A 10,456-nucleotide genomic window follows, 5' to 3' on the forward strand; every position below is an offset into this window, starting at 1 on the left:
GCTGTCATTACTGCAAGGACTGTGTGAGCCCCTCCTGATTCACAGTCACCCCCAGGAGCCATGGCCCCTGATGGCTGTCCTTGAACCAGTCAGCCAGTGGTCTCCCAGCCTTACTCCCTGACAAGTGTCTTGCCAAGCCTGCAGAGTCAGGGCTCAGTGTCTGCCTCTGGGACTCCAGAACGCGCCTGGTGCCATGACCGTGGGCACTGCATACTGTAGGAGGAGCTAGAAGGAACTGGGAATTGGCAGCATTTCCCAAAGATAGGCCCAGGAGGCTGACCTTTTGCAGGTCGAGTCAGAGTAAAGAACATTCCAGGCCTAGGTTGTAGTTTGCGCGAAGATTTGGAAGGGATAACAGGCTTCAGGGGATCGTGAGGCTTGACTCAGAAGGTGGCCTCGAAAGGCCTCAGGAGAACCCCCCCCCCCCCACCCTTGCCCTCCACAGGAGGCCCCAGCCTACAGCATCCTTAAGTTGCCGTGTGAGCCCCGCCATGACTGAGAAAACCATCGTCATAGATGTGGGCTCCGGCTTTCTGAAGGCTGGCTGGAGCGGCTACAACGAGCCCCAGATTATCCGTCCAAGCATCGTGAGCTATAATTCTGAGCATATGCCTGGCCCCAGCAATGCCCTGTCACAGCTACGCCTTGGCATTAACGATGAGAGCCCCGACATCTTCAGTCACCCCGTGCAGCAGGGCAGCATCCACAACTGGGAGGCCATGGAGTTCTTCTGGACGTACATCCTGGAGAAGCTCAATTGGAATAGGGAGGATACCCGCGTCCTGCTTGCAGAGTCTGTCCTGAAGAGTTTGCTAGAGCGGAGGAAGACCCTGGAGGTGAGGCTCCCTTGGGGCTGATCTCCCCAAGGCACAGAAAGCCTGGCACTGTTTGCAAGTGGCGACATAAGAAACCCAGAGACCTAGATAATCACTGAGCACCCACTGTTTGCTGGACCTTGCCTCCTCCCTCCCTCCCTCCCTCCCTCCCTCCCTCCCTCCCTCCCTCCCTCCCTCCCTCCCTCTCTCCCTCCCTCCCCGCCCCTCCCCTCCCTTCCCCTTCCCTTCCCTCCCTCTCTTCCTTCCCTTCTTCCCTCCTTCCCTCCTTCCTTCCCTCCCCTCCCCTCCCCTCCCCTCCCCTCCCCTCCCCTCCCCTCCCCTCCCCTTCCCTCCCCTCCCCTCCCTTCCCTTCCCTTCCCTTCCCTTCCCTTCCCTTCCCTTCCCTTCCCTTCCCTTCCCTTCCCTTCCCTTTCCTTCCCCTTCCCCTTCCCCTTCCCTCCCCTTCCCCCTCCCTCCCTCCTTTGCTTCCTTGCCTCCTTCCTTCCCTTCCCTCCCTCCTTCCCTCCCTTCCTTCCTTGCTTTCCTCTGTCCCTCCCTTTATATCTCCACACCTGTCGATGCTCAGGGCTCTCTCCTGACTCTGCACTCAGAGATATCATTCCTGATGGTGCTCAGGGGAACCACACGGGGTACCAGGGATTGAACCTGAGTTGGCCACATCCCAGACAAACACCCTCCCTGCTGGGCTATCTCTCTGTCCCAGCATTCAATCCACTCTTAGTCCCCGCTCCAGACTACACATCTCTCCCCTCTCAGCACAGACGCTCTTGTCACCCCGTTGCTCACATAGGCATCTCAGCGCAAATTCCTTGCACCCGATGTTTCTTCTCATCCCCCCACCAAAGCATTCTCTGGAAGCCCATCATCATCGCCCCCTCCTGAGGCACCTGCCGCCCACTCTGCTCTCTTCACCTCCTTCCTCCCACCGCACACACAGTCCTGGAGATGGTCGGGGTCTCTGCAGGACATCCCTCTTGAGAGTGGGGTGTCTTGGTGCCATTTGGGGAGGGGGGAAGGGAAGTGAAACAGCAGGCTCTGCTCTGGGGGTCCTGGGTCTCTGATCTCTGGCTCTCTCTGCAGATCATGTTTGAGCGGCTGGGGGTCCGGTCCATCATGCTGGCCAACGAGCTGCAGATGTCCCTGTTCTCCCAGGGCCTCCTGAGTGGCGTGGTGATGGACTGTGGCTTTGGCCTCACCCGGGTGCAGAGCTTTGTCCGGGGCGTCCCTCTGGTTCAGAGCAGGCAAGTGATGCTATGGGGAGACTGGGACGTGTCCTCCTACCTCCTCAGGGAAGTCTTCACGGAGGGCAGCAGCCAGAGCAACGCAGACAAGCTGGAGAAGGTCTCCTCCATGCAGAGGCAGGTGTGCTACGTGCCGAAGGATTTTCATCAGATGCTGATCATCAGCCAGGACCCCCACGGGGACAGCCGCTTCCAGCTGCCCGACGGCACCTACGTGACGCTGAGCCCCTTGCACAGGATGGCCCCAGAGATGTTCTTCAGCCCGCATATCTTCAACATGCCAGGCCCCAGCCTGTCCCAGGCTGTCATGGATTCCGTCCAGTCCTGCCAGGAAGACTTGCAGCCGCAGCTGGTCTCCAACATGCAGGTCTGCGGGGGCGCCTCTCTCTACCAGGGCTTCACCCAGCGCCTGAATAAGTTGCTGGTCCTTGACCATTTCTCCAAAATCCACCGAGCTGTTGCCCTGCGGGCCCATTCTCTCAGGAACTTTAGTGTCTGGCTAGGCGGGTCTGTGGTGGCTCATCTGTCCACTTATGGGTCTATGTGGATCAGAAAATCAGAGTATGACGAAGGACTACGACCTATTGCAGTGGAGAGCTCCGGGCCTGACCACCAATCCGAGCAGGGGGCAAATGAACTGTGGGGACGGGTCTGAGCAGGGCTGCGGTGGGCTGGCTTTGGGGGTGTCTGGGCCACGAGCGACCAGCCGGGTCTAGGATTTTCTCTTGTCTCAAGGTGGCTTTCAACCCATAAAGAGTGACGATGTCATCTCTGGAATGGCGCAGGCGTTTCCCAGGGGTGTTCTGTGATAGGAGCGGGAATGGCTGGTCACCTGCCGTCTCTGGGCTGACCAGCTGCGTGGCTTCCAGGGGCGTCCTCCTGGGTTGTCCCCTTCTTCTCGGTGCAGCAGGCTTTAACTGGAGCAAGAGAATGAATGGGCCTTTCTGCTCGGTGTCCTGATTTTTTTGTGACGAGGGCTTAGCGACCAAGGAGATTGGGGAGAGGGGAGATTTCTAGATCTTTCTGGCCAGGGAAGAATTGCTAGGATGGAAGCCGACCTAGGCCAGACTCTTGTTTTAAGTATGCAAATAAAGGTCTTCTGCAAAACCTGTGCTGGCTTCTGTGTTGGGTCTGAGGTAGTGGACATGGGGGGAGGGGCAGTGATGAACCGGGGCCACGCCCAAGCAGCACAGGGAAGGGTCTCCCGCACACACTCTGTGCTCTCCAGAGGGTTTTTGTTGTTATTGTTTAATTCAGTTGAAGTTGGAGTTCCCATGAGCCTCATGTGTGCAAGCCTAAGGATCCCGGACTGAGCGGCATGGGGACTCTGAAGAAGTCGGGTGAGGGTTCTGGTTTCCTGGCCCTGACAGTTGGCTGTAGGGTGGGGCAATGCAGAGCATCTCAGATGACGAGAAAGGAAATGGACGAAGCCAGGTCAGGGAAATAGAGAGGTGCAGGCTCGCCTTCTTCTGGTGGGCTGGACTCCAGTGGACACCGTTGGGGACAGCGGGTAACTGCCCTCCTTTTCGGGGCCCTGGGAGCAAACCTAGGTCTGGTCAGTTCATGTGAGCTGAACCCCAATGGCTCACAGTTGCAGATGGGGGGGAGCCTGGAAAATCTCGGATAGAGCCCCCGGACCCTCCAACTTCCACGGGGCCAGGAGAAAGGTGAGAAAGAGCTGAGTCTGTTCCGCCACTGAGATTCAGAAGCAGAGCGGGGTGGCGGCTGGCTCAGTTGCTGAGAAAGCAGCTGTAAGTGTCTGTTTGCAAATGCTTTCTCCTGGTTGGTGGAGCAAGTGGGGTTCAGGTCCAGGCCAGGCTCTCCAACACAGTGCTCTTCTCAAGTGGAGGCTGGGGTCCCTCATGTGAACAGTGCAGAGGAGCGTAAGCAGAGGAGGTGCTGGACTGACCCTCAGGCACCCCCTGATGCTTCAGAGAGGAAGAGGAATTGGGAGCCCCGGGTCCAGCTCACCTGGTCTTTGACACCTGTGCCCTAGGCTTTTAGCCACAACATTATCCCCACCCTTGAGACGTTGGTAGCCCCCCAATGGAAAAGGTGGGATTCTAGAAAGATGAGCCTGGAGGGGGGGGGTTCGCTTAGACTCAGCCTGCCACAGGTTCTTAGATCTGATATCCGACTGGCACTGAGGTCGGTGAAGTTACCTTGGGCAAGTGCTCCCCCTCTCTGCGTTGTTGGGTGTCAACGAGGCCAACCAGAGCTGCTCCTTCTGCTTCTGGCAGGCTGGAACTGAGAGTAAGTGAGGATGAGGGATGAGAAGTCATGTTGAAGACTGAAATACGAGATGTGACTTTCGACGTGATAGCTCCATCTTGCTCTCTATTAATCAGGAGTATTAATGACCCCGGCAGTCACGGCGCCCTGCCAGGCATCACGGCAAGTGCGTTGTAAATGGATTCGCGTGAACACCGAAATGAGCGCTCTCTGTCCCCGTTTCCAAACACGAAGCTGAAGCGTGGTGATGTTACACACCTGCTCCAGTTCATACTTAAGCTAATAGATGGCCACAGTTAGAAGTGAATCCAGCATGCCTGGGAAGCTAGACTAAAAGCAGCCGACATATTTGTCTCAGGTAACCAATATGAAACACGAGCCTCTGTTCATCATCAATTGTAGTAGCTTTCCTCCATTTTTTCTCTTTCACGTTTAGTGGATTGCCTCGTGGTGACAAAATAGCTGCTTAAACTCCAGGCATTGCACCTTTACTCCCTGCAGAAAAAGGAAGGAAAAAGAGTGTGCCATCTGACTTTTAATATTAAGACAGTCTCACCCCACAGGTTTCTGCTCATGTCAATACTACAATACTACAATGGTTGGGTGAGCTCACCCATGCCACTCGTCCTTTTGCAGAGGAAGGATTGGACTTCTTTAAACTAAATTCGACTGCTGCTACCTGCAGAACCTATCTTTCTGGTGTTCTGGGTCTTACCAGATTCCTTTGCCCCCGCACAGGACTTTCCCAGATGCTCGCAGAAGCTGCTTTGGGATGACAGTGAAAGTGCTGATATACCGAACAGTAATCTTTATACCCAGCCCGGTTTATTTGTGTACACCTGGCCTTTAAAAGTCTCTAGTGGGGGGACTTCAGAAATGAGTTTGATAGAAAAGAGGGAGTCGGAGAGAAGATGGGCAAGGGTTTTATTTTTATTTTTTTTTCTTTATTTAGCTCTGGGCAACTGTCATCAGAACTCGTTTTCTCGTTTTATTCCGAATGTAACATTTAACCTTTCTGTTCAAGCATCAAATCTGGCTGCCTGGTGTATAATTATGAACTTTTCTTTCCCTTCCCTCCCCCTCCCCCACCCAGAAAGCTTTTAAAACTCCCTCGCTGGGTACTATCTCTCTCCTCTGACTCTCCAATTAAATTAAAAATAGCTGCTCTATGGGCTGTACAGGGCCGTCAACCTAGCGTGGAGCTGCCGGCACTCCAGGCCTGGCGGGGCGGCGAGAGGAACCCAGACGACGCCTGCCAGCTCTGGCCTGGGCTGCCAGCTGCTCTGAGCGAGAGGAGGCTTGTCCTCCACGAGGGGTCTGCGGCTGCTTGCCAGGGGCAGCCAGGTGCAGGGGGTGGGAGACAGGGTCTTGGCAGCGGGGGGCAGGACGCTGGGTGGGGTTGGCAGAAGGGACAAAGGGAAGGGCCCCAGGCGGGCCACTCCCAGCTGTGAGGGGAGAGTGCTGCCAGTTTCTCTTGCCAAGGCCAGGGCTTGGCACCCTTGTAGCTGGGTTTGGGTGGGGCTCGATGCCCAAGTTTCCCCAGATAACCCGGCGGGAGCCGTAGGCTCTGCAGAGGCAGAGAACAAAATCAGCGCTGACACGGATGCCCTCCTGGCTGCAGCAGCGACTTCCAGGGCTTCTCTTTTAGGGACCCTTTCTTTAGCGAGGCAGACAGACACGGGCTGAGACTTCGAAGCCAGACCATCTGGACTGGCCTCCTAGTGGTGCTGCTTTGTGCCCTGTGCCCTGTTGTCTGGGGCAGGGGAAACCTGCTTGGCATCTATGTCACAGGAGGCCTTGCAGCACGATGCTGGTTTTTTGTTTTTGTTTTTTTTTTTTTTTGGTTGTTGTTTTGTTTTGTTTTTGGTCTGAGTGCTGGAGCATAATCTCCTTTGGACGCAGGCCTTGCAGGCCTGGAGGGTGCCTGGTGCCTGGGAGAGGCGGTCCATCAGAGGGACCTTCTCTGGAAAGAGGTGTTGTTGACTTAGCAGCTTGTTTGGGGCCCTTGTCCTTGCTTCCCAGTCCCATCACTACCACTGACTCCCTGGTATGGAGTTTTATTTATTTTTTAAACTTTTTTTTTTTTAAAAATTGAATCACTGTGATTACAAAGCTGTTCATGATTAGTTTTCAGTCATACAGTATTCCAACACCCATCCCTCCACCAGTGTACATTTCCCAGCACCAGTGTCCCCATGTTCCCTCCCATCACCCCACACCCCCTGCTTGCCTCTGTGACAGGTGCTTTTCCTCTCTCTCTCTCTCTTTCTCTCTCTCTCTCTGTCTCTCTCTGTTTCTCTCTGTCTTCCTCTCTTTCCCTCTCCTCTCTTTCTCCTGCCCCCCCCTCACATGGAGGTTTATATAAAAGGGACATTCAGGATGGGCTGAAGAATATGGATGGGGAAGTGGGAACAGATGAAGGCAGAGGGTTGCTGGGCCAGCCCACAAAGTATCTCCTATGTCATGCCAAGAAGTGGCAGGACCTCATCCTGGGCACCAGGGGTCAACCTGTCAGAGTGCTCAGCGGAGGCATGACATCACTTGAAGGAATGGAACTCGGGGGATAACTTGGAGAATGGCCCAGTGAGGGATCGGACTAAAGCAGTCTCATAAATCAAGAGCCATGCAGACACATGTCCGTGAGACTTTAGGTTCTCACTCTGGCTTATCCAGGACCTTGTTCCTTCCTGATGCCTTAGGCTGGGGGTGTGGTACCTGTGATGCTTAGGAATGTGGTGGACGTGAGGGACCCAACTCATCCGACCACTTATTTGGTGGCTATTGATTTTAGAGTGCCTCTAGGCTGGAAAGTAGCAGAAGAAGCGACTTTGGAGGAGAGAGTCACCAAGGTGAGCGGAGAAGGAGTTCCACCCTGTCTCATTAGACTGATCTGTGCTGTGCTCCATGAACTCTTTTTCAGCACTGCAAATCCTCGACAGCTCCCTTCTACCTGCTTTCATGGTCCTATTGGCTAAGCAGAAGGAACTCTGGTGCTGGGCTCAGACAGCTCCGGTCTTAAATGTGTCCCTCACTTCCTGTGTCACCTGCTCCTCTCTGGTCCCTGTGCCTCATCTGTAAGGAGAGCTGAGACGGGGCTTTGGGTCATCGGTGCAGACGGCTGCTCTTTGCTGAGCCCTCTCCTAATTGAAGAATGAGTCTTGTTCTGAAAATGAGCCACACCCAAGTGTGAGCCACTGGTGGTTCTTGCTGACATCAACCCCTTACTGGTGCTCAGTGAGGGTTCATTTCTCCTCACATGGCTCAGACAGAGGCATTGGGTTTCACGACAGAGCTGTTCTCAGGGGCCTGGGGAATACAAAAGAGCCCCTAGAATCAGCGAGAGGCTGACTCAACTCCTTCACGGGACTTGCCTCAATGCAGTCCACTTCTCCCTCCATTTGGTGACTTTCCCTTCAGGGACACCATGAAGTGCAAGAAGGGAGCATGGTGGAAAGACTCACCTTGACAAGCTGGCTGCTTGGAGCTGCTCAGGAAGCAGAGTAGACCCACACCCTTTCATCCAGGATTTGCTGAGGGGTACAAACCGCCAGGAGCCTGGGGGGCAGCTCAGAGCTGCCTCTTTCAGGCATCCCGTATTGCACTGGGATGCCCATCCTCCTCAGCACTCTGTGCCAGCAAGCCAGGCTCCTGGAGGGGGTGAGGGAGCCCAGAGGCACTGTTCCCACTGGAGACATTTGGCTGGGGGAGGGGGTTGACCGTAATCCGTGTTTAATTTCTCCAGGGCCTCCATTATAAATTCCATAACTCCACCAGTCAAAACATGACTAATTCCTGGGACTGAGGCCCCCACCTGGGAGTCGAGAGCCCGGTGCTGTTTCTGCTGCCTTTTATCACCACTAATAAAGGCTTGGCAGTCGAATTTAGTGGCTGTGGGTGGTTTCTGAGGCATGCGGAGTTCCCCCTCCCCCGATGGGGTCGCTATAGGATAAATGCTGGCTTGCTGGGCTGCCTTCCTACCAGCTTGGGAATATTCCTGGCCCGAAAAGCTGTGGGTCTGGGGGCAGTTTGCAGAGAAGGGGCCCCAGTCTTCTGGGTTAATTGGGCCTTTGAGGATTCTGACAGGGCCAGGATGCTGTGTGATTTATGGGGAAAAGAGTGGGTTTCTTGAAAGTAAATAGAGCCAAATAGCAGGTGTGATGTTTAACCTGCAGAGGGGAATGTGGCTCAGCCCGCGCCCTCCCCAGTCAGCTTAACAGCCACGGGGTAAGGGGCCTTGCAGGCCCCAAGCTGTGCCAGTAACTACTCTTCTTAGCTGTGCAACCCTGGGCAGGTGACCAAGCCTTTCTGAGCCTCCCCCAAGGCGTTTCCCACGAGCCAGCAATCTTGTTGGCTCACAGGCCATCTGCCAGGAGACCCAGAAAAAGGCGGGCCCACCAGGAGGCCATCTCCTCTGGTTTTGCCATTTTATCTAAGACCTTAGTCATTACATATTCATTAAAAAACATTCCCTGAGGGCCTTGCTAAGGCATTAGTTTATTGTCACTGCAATAAGGAACCAACTTGCCTTTCAGTTTTCTAAAAATAGTGCCTGTTCCCAGTCCCTCCCTCTGTACTTGGAATTAAGGCGGCTCCCTGGGAAGGCAATGGTTCAGCTGTGGCTACAGGACCTGGGGGCAGGCAGTAGAGTGAGGGGAGGGCATAGAGGGCTGTCCCTGCTTTTTAATTTTTTGGGGGAAGGGTCACACAGCGAGGCACAGGGGTTACTCCTGGCTCATACACTCAGGAATTACTCCTGGCAGTGCTCAGGGGACCATATGGGATGCTGGGAATCGAACCCATGTCGGCCATGTGCAAGGAAAATGCCCTATCTGCTGTGCTAACACTCTAGACCCCATCCCTGCTTCTAAGACTGGGTTGGGGAGCAGGGGACAGGGCCCACGGGTTATGGGGTAAGGAAGATGGGTATAGGAATGAGGTGGGGAGTGTGTCCTGTGACTCAGAAGAAGCTGAAGGGGCCAGCTGCAGAGCCTCTTAGCCCTGGCCTGAAGGAAACCACTTAGCATTCTCGAACACCTCATCTGGAGAACGTGGCAATAAATGTTCCTATCTTACAGTGGAAGATAAACAACGGACCCAAACACATCAGCAAACACCGAGCACCCTGTCTAGAGCTTAGTAAATGTGCTGTTGGCATTGTTGCCGGTCCTGGCAGTGATGCGTCTTCTTGACTTGCCTCCTCGGGGCATGGTTGGGGTGAGACCCACAGCTGTGGGCTCGGGGTGATTGGCCTGGCCCATTTTCTGCAGCAGAAGAGCATCTCACCAGATGTAGAAGGCCGGACCCCATCTGGAAACTCTGGCTCCCCGGAGCTGCATGGTTCATCTCAGCCTGAGGTGGCAGCTCCGTCTCCTGCAAGCTGCCAGCTCTCTGGCTGGCCCCAACCCCGAGGAGGTTCACAGTTTTCACGTGAAAAGGCTCTTCGAGTTCTGGGGGGGAGAGGGGGTGGGGAGGGGGTTGAGTGGAAAGAGAATGTCTGTGTCAGAGGCCTCTCAGAAGAACAGTTGACCCAGTGGCCAGAGACCTTGAAAGTCAGATGTACTCAGAAACACCAGTGTCGCCATGAATAATCTTGGACAATCCATCTAGATTGAAGACAGCCCATTTCCTCCCTTGCCCTTGCTGTGTGGCCGTCCTCCTGACCTGGGTTCTGCAAGGAGCGCCACCTGCCCGCCTGCTTCCAGCTCTGCCCAGACACTCCACGCTTAGTGTACAAGGGGGTGAACAGCGACGTTGCATGTCGCAGCCTGCTCTTAAAAGGCCTCCACGAGGGACAGAGTGATAGGACAGTGGGGAGGGCACTTGTCTTGTACATAGTCTACCCGGGTTTGATCCCTGGCCTCCCATATAGTGCCCCAAGCCAGGAGTGACTCCTGAATGTGACTCAGGAGTAAACCTTGAGCATCACTGGGTGTGACCCCAGAGCAAAAAGGCCTCCATGGCTCCATCTCACTCAGCTGAAGCCCAAGTTTGGCCTCTGCCCCTGGCATGTGTCCCAGAGCCTTGCTCAGTTGATCTGGCTCCTGCCACACTCAGGTCTCCTGCCCCATTCTCCCTCCTCTGTGCGCTCCCCAGTGCTCCTTGGTCCTGCCAGGCAAGGTCCAATCCAGCCCTTGGCTCTCCTTATTC

General features: G+C 55.0%; 1 protein-coding gene across 1 annotated transcript; it reads left to right on the forward strand.

The window, feature by feature from the left end:
- The first annotated feature begins 491 nt into the window (after positions 1 to 491).
- Positions 492 to 2,732, forward strand: ACTL8 (actin like 8). Its single transcript, XM_056122919.1, has 2 exons — positions 492 to 836; positions 1,917 to 2,732. Exons 1-2 carry the CDS (start codon positions 492 to 494, stop codon positions 2,730 to 2,732), a joined length of 1,161 nt encoding a protein of 386 aa, XP_055978894.1.
- The last annotated feature ends 7,724 nt before the right edge of the window (positions 2,733 to 10,456 follow it).

This window comes from Sorex fumeus, unplaced genomic scaffold (assembly GCF_029834395.1).
Source record: "Sorex fumeus unplaced genomic scaffold, SorFum_2.1 ptg000047l, whole genome shotgun sequence".
NCBI classification, from domain to species: Eukaryota; Metazoa; Chordata; class Mammalia; order Eulipotyphla; family Soricidae; genus Sorex; species Sorex fumeus.

Bases quoted from the DNA above. Each gene is read 5' to 3' on its own strand.
- ACTL8 (XM_056122919.1), top strand. From the start codon at position 492: ATGACTGAGAAAACCATCGTCATAGATGTGGGCTCCGGCTTTCTGAAG. The intron at 837-1,916 runs GTGAGGCTCCCT...CTCTCTCTGCAG, and splicing joins AGCGGAGGAAGACCCTGGAG to ATCATGTTTGAGCGGCTGGG.